Raw genomic sequence first — 22,428 nt, forward strand, 5'->3', positions numbered from 1 at the left:
AGGGAGGCCAAGCTGTAGACCAGTACTGAGCGGCGGTATATTGTCTGGCGCAGCCGTTGTGAGAAAATCTGGCCCGGAGAGCCAGTCGGTTACTGTGCCTGGCCTATTCGGTTACAATAGTCCGAGTGAACTCAGTCCGTAAAGTTGTTCCGGGATCAAGTTCGAGTCAAATTTCTGTGCGCATATCGTTATGAAGTTACTGTCTACATATTGACACTCTACATTGACTATTGGAGATCTCGACAACATTCGTTATCGGGATATGGTTGAGAAGAGACTAGTGTGTGGAGTTGTAGTGTGAAAGCTTGCTAGCATTGTGTCATCCTTAAGTGTCCTGCATGAACATTTATAGTCAAAAACATTTATTTTGCTTGTGTGCGTCTCTGAGTTAGAGAAACACTTATCAAATTTTGCTGCTTTGTATTTTATTTCATTTGTCATTAGGTTTTCTTTGTAAACTGATTAGTGGGGCCACCTGGTTTCGTGGTAGTTATCGTCGCGGTTACAGTAACTATCGCGGAAATTTCCGTGGTCGTGGTAATGGTCGTGGACAGAATCAGTCGTCTTTGGAAAGTAAACATTGTTTTAACTGCGGTGAGTCCGGACATTTCTGGAGGAATTGTTCGAAGCCATGGAAGGGAAACGGGGAAGACCCGGCATCGAGCGACGGATGCCGGCCGTCCGACAAACGTGAAGTCGCGAAACTGTAGGTAGTAAGAATAAGGATGATTTGTTGAGTCGACTCGTCGGTGGTCCAAACGAAGTAGATGCAATCGTAGACGGTGTGTCCTGTTCCATTTTATTAGACACAGGTTCGATGGTTTCGACTGTTAGTTTCGGTTTTGTTGAAAAATGTGGGAAAGCCGATGAGATCACTCCTCTTGACGATGTTTTGGAGTTTAAAACTGCTGCCGGAGATGTGTTGCCTTATCTGGGTTGTGTGCAGATGGAATTAAAGTTGGATGAAGAGGTTGTTCCAATGTTTTCTTTCGTTGTCGCTGATACTGAGTATCACCGGAAGATACCAGTTCTAGTTGGTATGAACGTGCTCTCTCAGATGGGAAATGACACAGGATGCTGCAGTTAGGAAGGTCAAGGCGTTACTGCAGCGCCGGAAGTCCGATAAGAGACCGCAGGCAGGGGCGTAGTCACCGGCGTAGTCACATTATGCTAAAAGGTCATCAAGTTGTTGAAGTTGTCAGTGGTGCAAAAGTATTTCATTCGGAGGCGTTTCCGCCCAGTGACTCCAGTGAGTTTTGTTAATGCGGTAACAGTGTCACATCTGAACCATGCACCTGATCTCACAGTATCAAAGTAACAGAATTCAGTAAACTTTTTTCATATTACTTTAGAGCGACTTCTGGTTATATTTCACTGATTCTGTAGCTGTCTTATACATTAAAAATTGACCAAAATAAAGGATTTGACCAAGAAAATTCTGCTGAAATGCCGAGAGATGAAAACCGAGAAAATCGAAAGAGTATTGATTGTACAATAAGCTAACATCAGTTCTGCTATTTCTTTCAATAAGTCAGTGGCCAATTTTTGTAGTTTCATTGTCAATTACTGATGCGAATCATTGGATCTGGGGTAAGATTTTCTTTCCTTCGTAAGGGAGGAGAGTTCAGTTGTATTGATTTTGATTAATTTGTTTGAGTAAGAATCTTGTTTAAAGTTCAATGATTGTGGCTCTTGACATTTAAAGGTTTTAGCTCATGTGCTTATATTCCGTACGTGTAGGTTTAGCTAGATTAAGCTGATCTGATATCGGGGCGATATTTTTTAACTAGGGGGAGAATGTGGTAGGCAAGTATTTGGCACATTATTCGACTCCCGGTTTTTGTATTTAATTGCTTGCCATACAGTGCTGCAACCAGGCCACTTAGTACTACTTTTGGCGGTTAATTTTGTTGTATATTAAGCCGCCATAGCTATCGGTAGTAAATAAATGGTGTGTTGATATTCTGATAAATATCTCTTATGATTCATTTATTTCTCTAGGTAAGCGTATTGCTATTATTTACATTATTAACTTAACGTTATTATCAACATGCAGCTCGGTTAGAACGCGTAGGATGGTGTATAAAGGTATAAATCATAGTTATTCTTTGAAGATCAATATGGCTGACCTATATTAGTCTGTGTGTGCTACATTTGTAGGTAGAGTGAAACTATTAAGAGAATGGTGCTTTATAAGTCTAGTAAACAATTATAAACGGTGAATTTTGGTTGTATATTAAGCCGCCATAGCTATCGGTAGTAAATAAATGGTGTGTTGATATTCTGATAAATATCTCTTATGATTCATTTATTTCTCTAGGATTGAACCGAGGTCTAAGGTGTGAGGTTGTCCTTCTTGCAGGTGTGGCGCTGGGAAGTGTGTCAAAGAATCTGTGAATAGCAGCTCTTCTGGTCCCCACACGTCAGAAACTCGAACGATCGATTAACAGCATCCGTTATGAACCGATTTAAAGATCAATAAGGTCGACTGAGTTTAAAGGCATCGTTCCTGGCTGTTATAGTCATATATCCTATATCCTGGTAATTATTTGTCATTGAGAGAGTAAGCTGATGGTACATCTTCAAAATTAATTGAAACTCCCTAGTTTCCTAAAGTAACTGGAAATGTTCTTTCGTTTGGGTCATGCTAAAGTACGAAACGACGAATTTACGAAATATGAAACGAAATTACGAAACTAAGAAATTACAAAACTACGAAATGCGAAACGAAAATAAGAAATGATGTTTTTTAACGGGTAGTGCTAAAGTACGATACGAAATACTATGAAAAGATGATATTTCAAACACGACCATACTATAGTCAAAGCTCATAACGCCAAGGGACTGTCAAAATTTTGGCGGTACATGTAAATGATCTTTGATGAAAGTAGTCAAGAATATATGTTCTTAAACTGGAAGGTGCCTATTGACATTTTGAGACGGTCCCAAAGTGAATATGATAAATATACATCGAATCCGTTATGTGTGATCGCTATTTCATTTCCTCCATCGTGGATCAAACAACGTCGATGATTCGCTTTAAGGAACCGTGACCTGATGAACGTATTCAAAGTGAGGGTATCCAGGAAACCAGTATTGAAGCCTAAGGCAAATAAATTGCCCATGGGCAAAGTGTGGTTTACCTTGAAAGCTAGAGGTTGTTTGGGGTAAGGGCATTGCTTGAAAAATCTTTTTAATTTGTGACTTCAAAGTTCTAAAAGTTTAAATATTGTATTAAATCTTTCAAAGGATTATTTTGTAGTCAAATAAGACTAAAGATATACATTTGTTTAGGTCCACATCCAAAATTTCGTAGGGTACAGGTAGGCGCGGCATGGAAACTATATTATATTTTCAAAGGAATATTTTTCATAATATGAAAAAATATTCAGATAAAATTCATATGAGGTCACATATCAGAGGGTGGCTGAATGTATGGCCGCGGAAGCTAAAATAGCGGTGCAGTAAATCAGCGTTTTAGATCGTTTTAAATCCTGGAATTTACCACTACAATATTCAGACCTCGACCTATACTTATAGTTTGCTGCTTAGTATTTTCAGGTCACAAGAAATTACAATTTATCACAAACTCTATCAAACAGAAAACACAGCGCTCTTCTGTTGATGAAATGTCAAACGCGCCAGCAAGCAGCGTTACAGTATCACTATAGTAGTGTGTACTGTACGAGCGTGTGTTTGTGTGCAACAGTCTATGGCACTCCGCGCGCACGTGGAGGCCTCGTGTGTGAACGTTCGCTTACACTTCAATGTCAATCAAAACAATCACCGGGTATTAAAATGAAACAATACCTATGGCGGATAATAATTACATTCTCACCAGCAATGAGCATTTGAAATTCGCACGTATACGGCGCCTAGTCCACGTTCGCCATTCTATGGCTTTCCCATAATTATTCTAGTACGGTAGCGCCGGAATTCCCCGTATATCCCAAAAACAGCCAATCACATTCGCTCGTAGAGACAACGCCTCCCAATCGAGGTCATTGCAATTTTATACGCGAGAGCTAGGAATTTTCCCGCCAAAAACAGTTTTTCGTAGAATTTTAACAATATTGACCATGTCATCGACGGAGGTTCGCCATGTCTTCAATCGCATCGATTATACGTCGTTTAAGCCGAGAACCAATGAAACAAATGCTCACATAAAAAAAAACGTACCGTGATTTTACATGAATTGGCTCAATGCCAACTTCATATCGCTGACAAAGGTAATTTTGTAAATTCCAATAAAAAGTTTTGATCTGTTTATTTCTATGCCGGCTGCCGGGTCTGTTTTTATATGCCAGATCGCGGTTTAAAAAAGTTATGTACAGGGCAGATAGGCAGCCGGTCGGGTCAACATTTACGAAACAAGGCATCTTTTTTTAGTCGTTCTGTTACCCGTAATTTATTTATCGGTTCCTTCAAGTTGTATATAGGCATGCACAGATCATTATCCCCCGGTAGGGATTCGAACCTGATTGCTAAACGCGTCCACTACTGAAGTGAAAAAATTACAATTTCGTTTCGTATTTCATTTCATACTTTAACAGGACCAGCAAAAGAATGCTCATTTCGTTTCGTAGTTTAGCATTTCGTTTCGTACTATAGCATTTCGTAATTTCGTTCCATATTTCGTAATTTTGTAGTTTCGTACTTTAGAAGCACCCCTTTCGTTTTCGTATCAAACAATTTTTGATTCATAGGAATTCATTTCAAAACCAGAAAGTACGCCATTGCTGGAGTTTAATAATTAACTTACATTTATTAGACACATGCAACGAAGACATTAAATAATTGACCCAATTCAGGCCACATACTATTCAAAATGTAACTGCATCATACTGAGACCAACACCTTGCACTTTGGACATCGTAGGGGCAGATCCGACAGGGGTTTAAGAGGGTCTCAACACCCCTACTCTACGTTCAAAAGTTTTCTGGTAATGCTATAAGCCATATTAATGATAAAACTATTCACAATTTCCTTGAAAGCAACTAATGTGACCATACCCTAAACGAGTGGACAAAGTTTCATGAAATTATCTTGAATGGTTAGAGCTCAATATTTCGTTCCCTTTTTTTTTTCTTGGTGTATCGTGGTGGCAGCTAATTAGCTACGGACATCCAACCAAATATTCGTTAAGAAGCAACTTATGGGACCATGACCAAAACAAGTGTACCATATTTCATGAAATCACCTTTAAAGGAGAAATATGTGACAAAAAGTGAACTCTCACAACTGAACTGATATGTCATCACAAATTCCTGCAATAGCAACCTTAGGGCCGTGCCCCGAACAAGAACATCAAGATTCATGAAATTATTTTAAATGGTTAGTGAGAACAATGCAACAAAAATAATTCACTTGTGGTGGCAGCCCAAGACATAGTATCAGGTTTTCCTACGATACCAACCCATGGGTCCATGCCCTGAACACGTACACTATCTTTGATGGCTGAGAAACGCGTCAAAAATGTTTTGGACGGACGTACATGTACGCATGACCGAAGGATGGTATTGCACTATGTACATCTGTCCTGGATGTACATAAACCCCGTTGAGGTTATGCATTAATCCAGGGGCGGATCCAAAAGGGGAATCCGAACCCCCTTTTCTCACCAAGTGCCCATTTGAAAATCACCCCACATCTATGACGGAAGAGCACAGTACTTCTTAAGATTGCATAGAAGGAAACATAATTTTTTAGAATATCATAGGGAGGACCCCCTGACCTCCCTGCATGAGCATCGCGCCTATGGGGCGTCTTTCACGAGTAATAAAGTGCTTTGTAATATGAGAACACCCCCCTTTCGCTCAGCCTGGATCCACCCCTGATCCATATCCGGTGGCATTATACATAGTTCCCTACCTATTGTAATACAGTATGAAGTACTGCATCATTAATATCATCTCATTTGATATACCCCGAGCAGGCAAAGAATTTTGTACTGGATTGAAGGGTCATGACTAAAACCAATTTAGGTGGGAATCGCATAACCCTCGGTTATTAGACTATTATCAAATATATAAACTTTCACTATCTGGTTCTAACCACACTCCGCTTTTGTCCAACTAAATCCTGCACATCAGCATGCCGATTGAGTGAGCAGCTAAATTTTATTTTCCAAGTTGTTGTCCATTTGAAGTGGCTCGAGTAACACTTGTAGTTGGTCGAAGAGCTGAAAGCAGATGAAAAAGAATATAACGATACTTCCTCAGGGCACGATAAGTCATCCTCCACCGGAGGGGATTTGAACCATGATGTCATTATAAGCCAATCAGATATCCCGGTTGATTTCAGCTTGGGTTTTCCCATTTATAGTTCTTATGGAATTTACCTCAGCGATTATACAACGAGCAATCTGATAGGTGCTTAGTTTTAATGAGGCAGAGCTACGCGTGTACCGGTGGCAGTGGCAGGGGTTCGTGCCGTTGCTGATAGTAGCGATGCTCTCAGGTTCGAATCCCTGCCTGGGGAGGATCATAAGTATACTTCATCTAATTTTCTATTGATTACTTTAATCCAATGATACATACTAAACCACATCTTTCAACATAAGCAGCTGTCAATCTGCTGTCTGTACCTACTCCCAGATGGTCAACTTTTGAATGGCGAATTCTGGAAGAACAGACATTTCAAAATTCTTGTTCTTTCAAAATGTCTGTTTAAAATCATAACAGACAAAAAAAACGTTCTGCAAAAAACCTACATTTAGGGGTTTTCAGGATATTTCATAACATAACGGGAACGAGGACCTTCAGGCATTTAAGAACACACGATATTCGATTGTTTGGCCAAAATATATTAATTGAGTTTTTACTTCAGGAGATATGAGGCAGGACAGTTTCACTTTCAGTTGTAATGCTTAAGCAAAGGACGACGACATCATCATCAGACCGACCGCAATATCTTGCTTATTTACGATGAAAACCAATGACCTTGAAAATCACTTAAATCATAGAACCTGTCATGAGCTAACTTCGCAATTGAATGCGGTTCCTTCTTGTGGTGAGAACAAGTTGTTCGCCACAAACAAGGCGGTTTACCTTTCTAGCATCTAGACGAATGAACAATTATAATTGTATTCATTTTGATAGCTTTCACTCGCATGTTGTAAGATTGGGTTTGAAAATGACCAGAAAACTCCAACTGCTCTAGGAAGCATGACACAAAATTTGATATCGGCTGTGTTTTTGCAATTGTTTGTATTTCCCCCAAAAATATCCAGGAAGCCAAATGAACAGTTCTTATTCTAGGCCTACCAGCTCATTTTCTTCCTGATCACCACAAGCAAGCGTTTGTCGCAGTATTTTCCTATAGGTTTAAGATTATATCCAATGCTCTATCCAATCATCCCAAAAGGTGACAAAACATAATTTATTGACTATTACTGAAATTGCCACATAAGATCTTTTTATAAAAAATAAACGATGAATATTTTCAATATGGGGTCCCCTAAAGTTTTGAGGTCACTTAGAAATATCAAGCTCAAATATTCTGAAAACAGATCAAAATTTAGATTAAGAAACTGATAATATCAAATTTTGTTTTGGTAATTTACCCGTTTTTAACCCTTTGCCTTCTACCCTTTTCTAGACATTTCTCCGAGCTAGGAACATCATTATGGGCAAATAACAGTAAACTAGTCATGCTTCATCAAATATAATATTTCACACGAAAAAATTGTTTAGTTGTGAATTGAATATAATATCATACTTATATGTGTTCTCTTTCTGGAAACCCAATAATTCATTGAATAAATCTTTAAAATATATTTTAGAACGTTTTGCTGAAGGTCCATAGTACCTGTGTTTTGCCAGTTTTTTTGCTAAAATATACATATATTCAAGATATTATGCTTCATGTGCTTTTTATTCTGGAATAAAATTAAATAAAGAAATAAAGCAAATAAAATTTTTTACACATTGTTGAGGTCTTGAGGTGGGCATGCATCGTTTCGAACCACGAATCACTTTAGTGCAGTTCATACATGCAAAGTTCTCAATATTTGATCTTCTCATGCACAGTACTCTTTGAATAATGCTATAACAAAACTAATTAGTCAACTTTAAGGCACAATAATCAAGTGTGGTACTTTTCAATCCCTATCTATATGAAGCCCTGGTTTGTCGAGGCAAGTTTTACATGTACATATTGTAGCCAAGGGAGTTTTCCGTCCACTGCATATATCCCTAATCAACAAAACTCCAATTGGGTTTTCTGTTAAGTGCAGAAAACCCTAATAATGGTTGATTTGCGGGATCAAAACTGAAACCCTCTAAATGTGAGTTTTTGAGATTGTAATATGTCTGGGTCACAAGTGTCCGAAAAAGGTATTGAACCTGAACCTTCAAAATGATCTGCCATCAAGGATTGGACTGTTCCTCAATCCATGGCGGATGTTCAAAGATTTTTGGGGTTTTCAGGATATAATCGACGATTCATTAAAGGGTACGCAAGTATTGCGGCTCCACTCATGAAACTTCTTACCGGAATAACCAACACGAAGGGAAAGAGGAAAACTGCTGAACGGAATGCGGTTATTTAATGGGGTGAACGAGAAGAAACGTTGTTCTCAAGGTTGAAAGAAGCGTTAACATCGGCCCCGGTGTTGGGCTTTGTGAATTTTTCACACCCGTTTGAGCTCCACCCTGACACTGCACAGTCTGGTTTGGGCACAGTGCTCAATCTGATGCTGATGGAATACGACGTGTGATATTGAATGCCAGTTGCGGACTAAGTGCTTCGTAGAGGAAATATACGGCTCACAAATTGGAATTTCTCGCAATGAAATGGGCGGTAACCGCGAAGTTTCATGATTACCTCCATGGCAGAAAGTGTTTGGTGAAAACGGATTCGAACCCATTAACGTACGTGCTTAAGTTGGCCAAGCTTGACGCCACAGAGCATCGCTGGTTACAGGCGCTCTCGTTTAAATTATCGAACTGGAGTATCAAAGTGGATGTAGAATGGGAGATGCAGATGCACTGTCACGGAGCCCTCTGAATCGTATGACAACTGAAGTGCTTTCTGCGGTGTGCGTGAATAATTCTGATCGTAAACAGGGATGGACATCCAGCGGTATGGCAGCTGTTGATATAAAACATTGCAGGATGAGGATCCTGTTGTCAGGTGGATCATTAATTGAATCGTTTCTAAGCGAAAATTTCGTCCAAGGCAACCATCAGAGTGTTGTGAGCCGTAATTTTAATTTGGGGGTAACGCAGTTGCAGATTGGTTAGGTTCTGCAGAAACTTCACGATGAGCTGGGTCATCAAGGCAGAGACCGAACATTAGCCCTGTTGGCACAGAGATGCTATTGGCCAGGGATGCGTATGGATGTGGAGAATTATTTGAAGGGATGCAAACTATGCATTCTTTCCAAAGCAGCAAATCCAGGACAACTGGCCACCTCTAAAGAATATTCAAACATCCTACCCTTTTGTGTATAGAGTATTGTGTATAGAGTATTGTAAGTATTGTGTATAGATTACCTGACGCTGAGAAATCGTGGGGATACCAGAAAATATTGGCTATGACGGACCATTTCACCAAATTTGCAGTTGCCGCACCCACCAAGAACGAAATTGCTCAGTCAACTGCCCGAGGATTTGAGTCGTGTAATCAAGGAATTACGTCAATTAACCGTGAGGCAAAAATCGCGAAACTACACCTGACCATCCAGCAGGAAACAGAGTAGTGGAACGATTTAATCAAACGTTGATACATACTCTTGCAACTCTGCCCCCAGAAAAGAAACATTGCTGGAACGAATATATAGGACCATTGGTTTATATGCATAATTGTACACCACACGCATCCACAGAGTTTGATCCATTTTACTTGATGTTTGGCCGGAGGCCCAATTGCCCATTGACCGCTACTACGGATGGAGTCCTGATGATACTCCAGTCTCAACTACCCAGTACGTCAAGCGTCTGGAACAGCAGCTGGATTTTGCTTGGAAGGTTGTGTAGGAGCATCTTCGGACCACCGATCGTCGCAAGTTGTTATACGACCAGAAATCGAAAGGTGTGGAACTCGAAATTGGTGATGTAGCATTGATGAAGAATGTCGCTCACGGACAACTAAAACAGAAAAAGAGCAAAAACAGCAACAACTCAATTTCTGTCGACTCGGACTTCTTTAATGGCTGACCGGAAACGTGAAAATAGATACAAAATACTCATGCGTAGAGCCGAAGTCTGTCGGGAAAACTAATAAAATGAAAACCGACACCAGAAATATCTGAAATATTCCCGAAAAAGAAAGAGGGATTCAAGGAACGGCATAAACTGGCTGATAAGTGGGAATCCAAACCCTATGAAGTCCTGGATAAAGTTTAGGCAGATGGACCTGTCTTCAAATTAGCCCGGTTGGATGGCATGGGTAAAAGTCGGATCCTTCATCGTAACAAGTTATTGCCATTGGCAGCTCCTTTAAGAGAGTGTCATCAGGTAAAAATCGTCAACAGGAAAGATGAACCGAATCGACAGGAAAATGACGATAAACCATCTGTAAATAACTTCAAGAGAATCCACAGAATGAAGAACCCACAGAGTCAGAGGATGAGGACTGGGTGATGGTTCCTGTTACATCCACAGTTCCTGTTGTATCCGATGTTACTTTTGGCGATGTCAATGATATTGGAGCCACCAATGATGTCGACTCCAGAGGTTGTTCCTCCTGGGGAGGTTGCAAATTTTGAGAATGTGACTCGTGCGGATATTTCGGGTGTCAATGACAGGATATCACCTGATCAGGAAGAGCCAGATGATGAAGAGCATGTGGAGGATGAGGGATTGACAATGGGTGTGAATGGTAATTCGATTGAAAATAGAAACACTGTCTCATCAGGAGCAGATTCAGAAATTAACGTACGACCTGTCCCTACACCTAGGACTTGGCGACCCCCTGCATGGTAGAGATCGGGAGAGTATTCATTCTGACTATGGCTCCTAATTCCGTACTTGTTCAATGGAAAGAGGACGAACTTGAGTCCATCAAAGCATCCAAATATGTGATTAACCAGAAATCATGTGACCGGATCGAGTAGCAGGAACAAAGAGATGAAACCACTGACGGCTGGCCTGCATATATTGGACATGTTATTGATTCTGCAGGTATTTATTGAAAGTATCTATATTGATTTTATTCTTTGAATATCATTGTGAAATGTTGATTTGTTATTTTTTGCAAATAATATGAGGAAACTTTTGCTGAAGGAAATAAGAATTTCATAATGTGTTGGCAAGTAAGAGAAGTGGAAAAAAGATTCCAGAAGCCTATTGTGCAAAAAAGGAATAAAGCTATAGTAGTGTTGATGGAAATACAAAAGGGAATATAACAGTAAGTGCGATCTTGTGCATTGGAAAAATGGTTGCCACAGAAGATTCCTTAGATAATTCTTAAGTAGACCGGTATTCAGAAGTTAAGTTAAAAGGTTTCCCTTTGAAGTTAAGGTACAACAAATTAGCATAATCAAGTCTGCTAATGACCAAAGAAACAATGGCTGCTTTACACGCTGCATCATCTAACAGACTTCGTATTTTACCAATGCAATACAGATGTTAGTTAGCACATGAAAAATATTGTTAACATGCTTTGATAGAGACAAATGTTCATCCAAAATTACACCTAGATTCTTAACAGAAGTTATGGTAATGTATAAATCACTGGGTAAACTGGGTAAATCATTGTGACATATGATGAACCAATTAGTATTACAATTTCAGTTTTATTACTGCTAGCTTTTAATTCATTACTTGTAATCCAATAGACAACACCTGAACATGCTCGGATAGTGTAATGGAAGCTGAAATTACATCAGCGAGACTCTTATACGACTTTATACACTTGGTCGTCATCAGCGTATAAATGAAATTCAGTTGAAAAACTTATATATTTTGACTAAATTGCCAATAGGCTGAACATATAAAGTAAACAAAATCGGACCTGAAACAGATCCTTGAGGTATACCATGGGTTAGAAGCCGAATTTCCCCCTCTACAATTGCTGTCTGAGTACAATTTTTAATATAGGAACTGACAAGGACTGTAATTGTCACCAAAACCATACAAAGATTTAAGTTGACCTTGATGAATTTTATGATCAATGGTATCAAGGGCCGCCTATAAATTAGGTTATACCATCAATACGATATTGCCATCATCACAACTGGAGCGGTGTGGCCGAGCGGTTAGAGCGTTCGACTCTGGGAAGCCAGGTGGTGGGTTTGAACCCTGTACATTGCCGTAGTGTCCTCGGGCAAGACACTTATCCTCATTGCCTCTCTCCACCCAGGAGTAAATGGGTACCTGGCCTGATAGATGACTCCTGAGCGTTTGTTAGCAGCTTGATGTTACTTCTCCCCAGGGAGAGATGACTGATACATGTAAGAGTATAAAATTTGCCGGGGTAATAATATCGAAAAATGTAAAGCGCTCTGAGCAGCCTGGCTGGATTTAGCGCTATATAAGACACATATTATAACGGACAATATATCATTAGTTATTCTATAAATAGCTGACTCTGGATAGCATGGTCCATTTGGGATATAAGAATTTATTTTTGTCAAGACATCTTTATGGCCCTTATCAGCCACCATAATCAAGCATTTTTTCATAAGTTGTGCTACCCTCAAACCGGGATTACTGAAGGCGGCTTATTCATCGTATAATCCTCATAGAATCATTCTTAAAGTACTTTAAGCACTTGGTGGCACTATATGTAACCATTAAGACAAGAATAGCATAAATGCATACCTGAGTATATGTCAGAATGGACAGGCAGCTAAACTATACTTATTCATTGTTCTTAATACATGTAGCCGTGGTCCAAGTTTCATCATAATTATTCATGAAACAAATTACGTTCTCGATAATTAAAGGAACCTACAAAGGCATGTAACTAGTGATTCAAAGTTTTTACTGAATTGATATCTGGTGATCCCAACCTATGATAGTTTGATCCACAAAAGCATAGGGCAAATTGTCTCAGTCAGAACATGCTATGAATCGGCACCTGCATTATATAACTAGAATACACTGCTTCTGCTAATAACCAGCGGGCATACTTACATTGATCAATTGCTTTTTTAGGTTGAGAAGAACCAAAATCCATGAAGTGAGCTACCACCTTCTTATCGTTTGTCATCTGAACATCTTGGAGGTCTTGTTTACTAGAATGTTAACCAAAAATAAGCATACATTGATATATTATTGTGCACAGATGACTGGTTCAGAGCTAGATATTGCCTAAGTAAGTGCAGGGCCTACAATATCTTGATACGTTATTTGAGAACTTCGTGTATTATGGATCAAGAGACGTGCTTTTAAGAGCAGTCACGACCTCGCTGTCATCATCACTCGTACTAAACTAATACCCTTTATTAGCTTTCTTTTAGCCAAAAAATTATTTTACGACAACTTTATTTTCATTACTCAGACATTTGTTAAGAGAGTGACATTTCATATTTTCAAAAAATGATATTTCAAATTAAAAAAGAATTGCTGTGCTTGGGTCGGGCCCATTTTCAGCAGTGTAGTCAGTGCCGGGAAAATAATTGAATGAAGTAGGGTTAGTCATAGAGTTATTTACTAAAAAGACATTGAATACAAATTGTCTTCACAGTTTATTTACTAAAATGATTTTTCATAAGCTTAGTTTATTGAATAGTCCGTTTTGTTTTCTCACATGTTAATATTCGGTAATGTCTAGCTAAAATTTCGCTATACGGATAAAATACACTGGTTCGAAAACTTTTGGTTCCTAATGCAAAAATCATTTTTCGCAATAATGGTGATGTCACCTTGTTATATCAAAATATCATAACTGAAGCTTCAAGGCCCATACGCCTCTGTTTATAAATGGAACCTGATTGGTCAGATATTTTTCAGGTGTTACCCAAATAGATTTTGGCGCATATGTATATGATTTATAAATTTATGACTTCATTTCAAGATTGATGTTAAGTCACACCAAGCACACACAGACACACTGTCACATTTTCCTGTCAATTTTCTAATATCTTACCCCGGTATAGACCAATGCTTTTCAATGAATATCAAAATTTCTCCCTTTTCTTTGCAAGGTGTTAGAAACTTTTGTTACGATTTTGTCGATCACTCTACTGATGTCCTATTACTATGAATGAATTTGCAATGAGGTCGTTATGTAGAAAAGGTATTGCAGCTGATTTGGACTGTAGAGACCAAACATAAATAATCCATTTTTATGTGATGGTCAAATCAATGGTTCAACGAAAAAAACATAGCCCATATCTGTTATTCCATAATTGTATCAACTTTAGGGGTATGCCTGAGACAACTTGAAGAGAATAGCAGGCTGTAATGATATTCTCTTTAAAAGAATCTTACCTGTTATCATTTTGTTGAATTTCTTGGTTGGAAGTGAACAGTATGGTATGATACCCTTGAGATACATATGCAGTAGGCAGAGTGCCCTGGGCAAATGGATTCACCCTATCTAAGGTACCATTGTAGACCAATAAATCATCAACATACAACTAAAAAGAGCAATTTAGATCAATTTAACTGTGTGGATGCAGTTTTGCAATAATTTTGACACAAGACGTGATTACAGCAGCAAAGCAGTGATCTGTTGTCCATTTAATATTTAATCACTCTAAATGAAAACCTCCAATGTTTTGTGCACCCTTAAAAAGTTGTATGTATTTCATGTGTAAAAATACATTTTTCTGTAAAAAAAAATCATTTTCCACATGAAAAAATATTTTTCAGTAAGAAATGTATTTCTTGATACAAATGTATTTTTCAATTTATATTTAATGACCAGATAATATATTATATATCAAACGAAACTACATTTTTCAGTGGAAAAAGTATTTCATGATCAAAATGTATTTTTCAAATTATATCATATGACCAGAAAATATATTATTCATCAAATGGAAAAACACATTTTTCAGTGAAAAATGTATTTCATGATCAAAATATATTTTTCAAAAAATATTTCATAATCAGAAAATATATTCTTCATCACATGAAAATATATTTCATACTGAAAAATGTATTTTATGAACAAAATGTATTTTTTCAACAAGAGAGAAATTCTAAAAATGGGCTAATGGATAAAAATTATCTAACAAGGAAAGTTATGGTTTCATACATTCAACAGATTTAATATACATGAAGAACTTAGAAGAATACAATAAAGGATATTTTTGGATATTAAATGTTATAGATATATTCAGTAGATACGCATGGTCAATTCCAATCATAAATAAAACTGGTATAGAAGTTACTAATACATTCAAAATGATATTTAAAGAAGCTTCCCCAGGTAAGATACAATTTGATGAAGGTAAAGAATTTTATAATAAACATTTTAAAAAACTATTATCTGATAACGATGTAGAGTATTTGTCAACACACTCAGATAAAAAAGCATCTATCATAGAAAGGTTTAATTAAACATTGAAAACTAGAATGTGGAAATATTTTACTGCTAATGAAACATATAAATATATCGATGTATTAGATGATTTAGTGAAAGGTTATAATAATTCTAAACATTCAAGTATTGGTATGAAACCTATACAAGCTGATAAGAAGATAATTCAGAAGTTGTTTGGAATAATTTATATGGAGCATTTGTAACACGTGATTTTGGAGAACCTAAATTTAAAATTGGACAACATGTTAGAATTTATAAATATAGAAAAACATTTTATAAAGGTTATACCCCAAATTTTACAGAAGAAATATTTAAGATTAAAAAAATAATATAAACTAAACCTTTCGTTTATAAGTTAGATCTAAAAGATGAAGAAATATAAGGTTAATTTTATGAACAATAATTGTCAATTGTACCAAACCCAGATGAAATAGAATATAAAATAGAAAAAGTATTAAAAACAAAAACATTACGTGGTAAGAAAAAATTTAACCTATAAAAATCATTTTGATAATATAATATTATTCTGTCCTACTTATGAAATGAATGAAACGTATAATAGATATTTAGTTTTTAAAAATAAAAGATTTATTATATTAAATCCTAAAACAGTAAAAAAAATTAGATAATTGTATAAAAATTGCATTAGATATTTATAAAGGAACAAATACATTATTTATCATAGATGATTGTGCTAATTTACATGGTTCAAAAGTTAGAGAAAGTGAATTATGTTATGTAGCTTTCTCTGGGAGACATTTTTGGATAACAACATCGGTTTTAAATCAAAAATATAATTCAATTGTTAAAGATTTTAGAGAAAACATTAGATTTTTAGTTTTATTTTATAACAAAGATAGAAGATCTATGCAACAATCTCTGGAAGAAAATCAAATTATACCTACTGAATTACATGATGATTATATGAATAAAATAAAAAATAATAAAGGTTCCAAATTATTATTGAGACTACAATTTCCCTATGAATATAAATTCATAAAATAAAATTTAAAAATATTATAGAAACTATTTATATATCTATGTACTAGACGTACGAGTAAGAATCCAAGCAAGTAAGAAAGTTAGAATCCAAGAATCCAAGAAAGTAAGAATTCTTACTCGTACGTTTAGTACATAGATTTATAAATAGTTTTACAATAATTATTCTAAATATAAATTATATTAAAACTATTTTCAAATGTTTTCAAATCTGTTATATTATTATCATTAGTTTCAATTGCATTAATTTTATCTTTTAAATGATCTATTATATCAATAGGCCTTAGACCAATCTGTCTGACTGTTACGCATACGCTTACGCATATACATAGGTCTACATAGGCTATACTAGTAGCCTCTACTAGGTTAAAGCTAAGTTCACTGTAAAGGAGGAATCAGATTTATTAAAATGCATGTAGTGTGACTAACTGGTTCTGACTTGCAATGATCAATCACAATTAGGCCACACAAAGAAATACCCTAGTTTCTCATCAGATTTTTTTCTGGAAAGTGACGAAGGCGGGCGAATTTTATTTTTATTACTTTTTTTAAATAAAAAAGTTGAAATAAAAAGCTCAACCTGACATTTATAGAACAGACGCAGGAGGGAACTTTTTTATATAAAATCAGGCTCCATCGACTCATTTAATCGAAACTGAAACAATCATTTTTGCTATTTTCACGCTTCCTTGAAATGAAGTAAAAGGAAACGAACCTGGCGCTGTTTTTGTCATCGTAAATGTGGATGACCAGTACGTGGAGGATGAGCATATAAACGCCAGCAGAAAAAACCACTGCCGTATGCTATAAAGCTATGCGGGCGAGTGGGGTTTAATTTTTATAAAAAAAGACGATTGATGCTTTGCCGAGGCGGGCGAGCGCATTTGTGTTTTTAATTTTTATTAGGGACTTTTTGACGTTGGCGGCATTTGACTTTCTTGAGAAACGAGGGTATTTCTTTGTATGGTCTTATCAACGATATTTTATTGGCATAAGTAAAGATTTTTCGAAAATTTTGTTTGAGCCGACAGCTTTATAAACCGGACTTTTCATTTGAGTTTTTTCATCATTAATGAAACTGGTATTTCATTAATTCCTAATGACTTAAGTTACTGCGGAGCCATAGAAAGATCTTTTTTTTCGTTCAAAAGACCTTTCGCTCGAAAAGTTTTTTCGTCGGAATAAATATTTTTTCGATCGAACCAAGTTGTATTCGTTGTTCGAACAACCTTTTTTTGTCCAAATGAAAGGTTTTTTGTTCAGACAATTGTTCAATCGGACAGAAACGTTCCCATTCGGACAAAATTTTCTTGTCGGAACATTAAGTTTTTTGTTCGAAGAAGTATGTAAAAAGTTTTTCGTCCGACCATAAAGTATTAAGTAAATGTATATTGTTAAATCGAACACAATTGTTTTCAACATTCGTTTGAACGAAGTTGGTTCCGCTCAACAACAATTTTGTCGGTACAAAAAGTTTTCATTTCAACAATAACATAGCTGTCTATTCAAACAAAGTTTTTTGGTCAGAACGAAGAAAAGTTTTCGTTCGAAAGAAAAGCGTATTGTTCAATGAAACAGAATTGTTTTTATTCGAATAAGATTTTCTTCGGAACATTATGTTTTTTGTTCGAACAGATATATTGTTCGAAGCGTTTTTCGTTCCAAAGAGCAAACTTTTGAACTAGATAGTCTTTGTTAAAATAAGTAATCTTAATTCCAACAAAATAATATTCTCATTTGAACACAAAGGTATAATCTGAACCTGGGTTTTCTTTGTATCCAATATCCATATCATGCCTTTCAGCCCAACTTTCTGACCATGAACAGAACACTGCTTGTTTAGATAGTTTTGGAAATATACTCTGTCCAGCTCATTTTTGATTACTCTGTATATCATCTATCAGGATAGTGAAGAGAAGACGACTTAGGATACTACCTAGTGTGACTCCACTAGTTAGACCGATTTATTCCAAGATGAGTTCCTTTGATTTCAGCCACCTGTTTTTGTTCAGAGAAATCTGCTGAACCATTTAAACGACCCATCATTGATACCGTTTCCAAATTGCTTGTTTAGTAATCGCTGATGTTGTACCTTATCAAATGCTTTTTTGAAATACATAAATACTTATAGGCCTAACAGTCGATTTTCCAGAGTCAAATAACTATCTGGTCCAGTCATCCATGGTTTCAAAGTAGGCCTAATTGACTGTTTGTCGACCGTCCTTATATAATACCGTGTTGACGGTTGAACAGGAATCTAAATTCCCTTCATTTTCATGGCATGGTTTGGCTGCATCGCGCACACGCGATCGTGGTCGACACATTATCCAGACAAGATCAAGAATACGAACAAGGATGTGCAGAAAAGCCGTTATTGCTGTACAGCTATATTTAAAATTAAAATTCTTATACATAACACTATTTGATTGAGAATTTATAATATTTAATTGTGCGTCAGATATAATATAAATATGCATTTATAATTTAAACCTCCTTTTTTCTTTTTCATAAATAATTGTTTGAATACCATCGTTTGTATTTTGTAATTTCTTCCCAGAACCAAGTTATCCTCTGTCGTTCTAAAATCTAATCATAATGCATATTTATTGCCAGTATAATAATCAATTTGATTAATATTACAATCTTCAGTTAATTTATTTTTTTCATTCATAAAATGTTTTTTTAATTTCTACCCATTGATCTATAATTCTCATTCCTTGGCAAAATATTTCATTTGCTATACCTTCAATTGTTATTTCTACTTTTGATATTTCAGGATTATAATAATTATCAACTTTTATTGCACCATTAGAATATGTTGCAATGGTAGAAAATATTAATATACCTTTAACAGATCTTCTTGGGATATTCTCATTAAATTTCATCATTTGCATTAATAGTTACAGTTTTAAATTTATCAATATAATCATATAATAATGAAAATCCTTGATTGTATTTAGTTTGAATTGTGTTAGCAATATTTTCATCAGTTACTGTATCATATTCCAAACATATATTCAATAATTTATAACCCATATCTTTAACAACGCTAGATAATACAATTTCATTAACAGGAGCAAATGTTATTTCGAATATAATATCTTCTTGTATTGCATATTTATATAAAGGCGCATTATTATTTATCAATTCAAAGTCTAACGGAATTTTATATTTGCTTCCATAAATCTCGTTTATTAAATTATCTACGTCCTTAGTTACCACTGCATTATTAGCTTCAGATCATAATTTATTTTGGTTTTCTGATTGGATGCCTTGAAATATCATATTATTTCTATTTTCTTTTGTTAACCATAAATCTTTATAATGCGTAAATGAATTATAATCATCTAATGAAAAAACGGCTTCTGGTCCAATCTTTATAATTGATTTTTTAATTAAATATCTTCCAACATTATCTACTACATAATTATTATTATTACCAGTTACTTTTATATCAGCTGATAAATGAATGCTATTTGGAACATAAAAAGTATTTTGTGTTAATCGAAGAATTCTAACATTATAAAGTTTCAATTATAAAGTTTCATCAGGATTAATATTAGAAGGATTATGAGTAATTATATGATGAGATCTTTCTGCTTTAATTGCATTAGATATTCTAGAATTCTTAGAAGGATTTATTTAACTCCCACTCATTTATTTAAGAAAAAAAATTAATTATTTGTTTTTTATCATGTTTCCTAATCCGAAATAATAGCAAAAATAAAAATAAAATAATATGTTCAGCAGCAATGTTAATAATATTTCCAGCAGATTTTAAAACAAAACATTCCCATAGATATTTTGCTAATTCTTTTATAATCATCTTTAACTTTATCTTGTATAGAATTATGACTTGTGGGTTTATCCGGTTTATTGGGAGTAGGTGTAGATTTTAATGAATTTGATATAGGTAAACCTATTGTTGTAAATATCATAGTTACAGCTGTTAGAATTGAAAAAATTGTGATACCTTCTAACTTAAAATAATAATTCTATTCTATCTTTCAATGATATTTCAGAATTTAGTTTTATCAACAAATCTTTAAAAATAACTTTAAATCTATTAATATTATAATCATGTGATTTGAATAATAATTTAATTTATTCTTTCTGTAATTCTAAATTATATTTTAAATCTGATTGTTTCAAATAATTCATTAACTTTTGTTTAAATACTCTTTTATTTTGATTTATTTCTGTGTCGGTAACATTTTCTATTTCATTACTATTACTTATTCTTTTAATTCTAGATGGTTCTAAATTACTCAAAGTTGATTCTGCTAATATTTCATTTTGATTTCTTTAAGTGATATTAATATAATTATCATCTTTCAAATGATAATAATATTTACCATCTGAAAATTTTAATTCTCTAACTAAATATCTGGCACCTCTATCATTTATATTATATCCAGATTTTTCAAATATAGGTTTGAAATGATAAATATATTCATTATATTCTAAATTTTGTTTTACTGAATCTGGATTATCATTCTCAGGATTTATTCTCGATTTAGTTCTTCTATGAAACTCGTCTGTTGATGGAACTTTAGAACCACTATCTGCTAAATTAGAATTATATGCTGTTTCATCATCATTATCAATGTTAGTTTAATCAAAATCAGGTGGTTGTTCATCAGTTATAATAATAATAATAATAATAATAATAATAATAATTTATTTACTTATAAAGCGCATTTCTATAAAACATAATCATTGCACTTCACATTATCAAAACTTATAAGACGGAAGCAGATTAAAACACTAATTGTACAGGTTTCTAAAATAAAAAGTTTTTAAACGTGATTTAAAACATGAGACAGTTGGACTTTCACGAATTTCCTGTGGGAAGACATTCCATAAAGTTGGTGCCATGAAAGTAAAAGCTTTACGTCCAGCAACACGACTGTTATTAAGTTTAACTAAAATTGTTGGGTCATTGCTAGATCTAAGAGGTCGACTTGGAACATACCGAGTTAAAAGACTCTGCAAGTACACTGGAGCAGTACCATTAAGACATTTATTGACAATTAATAACATTTTAAAATTTACTCTATCTAAAATGGGCAGCCAGTGCAAATCACGTAAAATAGGAGTAATATGGTCATTTTTTCTAGCCCTAGCAATTAGGCGGGCAGCATTATTCATTACAAGTTGCAGTTTTTTAAAATTAGACGCAGATGTACCAGCCAACAGAGAGTTTGCATAGTCTAGCCTGGAAACCACTTAAGAGTTGACAGCATTTTTACACGATTGGTCATCCAGAAGGTGACGAATTTTGCTAATGCAATAAAGATGATAATTTGCTTTGCAGCACACATTATTGATATGATCTGACATGTCCTGGTCAACACAACACCCCTAGATTATTAATTACTTTACTAGGTAGGATCTCATCATCATCAATTTGCAAAACAATATCACTCGGTTATTTCTTGTGAGCTTGAGGGGACGCCAGTACAGCAAAGTCAGTTTTATCACCATTAGCCTTAAGTTTATTCACAGAGCTTCATACACTTGCTCGATGTTGTTGGGATTAACAACCTTATACAACTGGTCGTCATCAGCATATATATGAATTGAATAATGAATTGTCCTGGGCGACAAAACCAAAATATTGAATTGTTGCGGGCGACAAAACCAAAAAAAAAATTGTCGCGGGCGACAAAAACAAAGTATAAAACCAAAATAATGAATTGTCGCGGGCGTCAAAACCAAAAACAAGAATTGTCGCGGGCGACAAAACCAAAATAATGAATTGTCGCTGGCGATAAAACCAAAGTAATGAATTGTCGAGGGCGATAAAACCAAAATATTGAATTGTCGCGGGCGACAAAACCAAACTAATGAATTGTCGCGGGCGACAAAACCAAAAAAAGAATTGTCGGGGCGACAAAACCAAAATAATGAATTGTCGCGGGCGACAAAACCAAAATGGTGAATTGTCCAGGCGACAAAACCAAAATGGTGAATTGTCGCGGGCGA

General features: G+C 35.3%; 1 protein-coding gene across 5 annotated transcripts in view; it reads right to left on the reverse strand.

Annotated features, from left to right (window-relative positions):
• Positions 1-4,751: 4,751 nt before the first annotated feature.
• LOC141903821 (katanin-interacting protein-like) overlaps positions 4,752-22,428 on the reverse strand; it is a 382,582-nt gene continuing 364,905 nt past the window's right edge. For all 5 annotated transcript variants that reach the window (XM_074792155.1, XM_074792154.1, XM_074792152.1 and 2 more), the window contains 3 exons: positions 14,382-14,530; positions 13,083-13,183; positions 4,752-6,181 (listed from right to left, as the gene is read on the reverse strand). In XM_074792155.1, coding sequence (XP_074648256.1) covers positions 6,120-6,181; positions 13,083-13,183; positions 14,382-14,530 — 312 coding nt within the window. In that variant the 3' untranslated portion in view covers positions 4,752-6,119. The remainder of the gene's footprint in view (positions 6,182-13,082; positions 13,184-14,381; positions 14,531-22,428) is intronic.

The sequence above is a fragment of the Tubulanus polymorphus genome, chromosome 4 (assembly GCF_964204645.1).
Source record: "Tubulanus polymorphus chromosome 4, tnTubPoly1.2, whole genome shotgun sequence".
Lineage (NCBI taxonomy): Eukaryota > Metazoa > Nemertea > Palaeonemertea > Tubulaniformes > Tubulanidae > Tubulanus > Tubulanus polymorphus.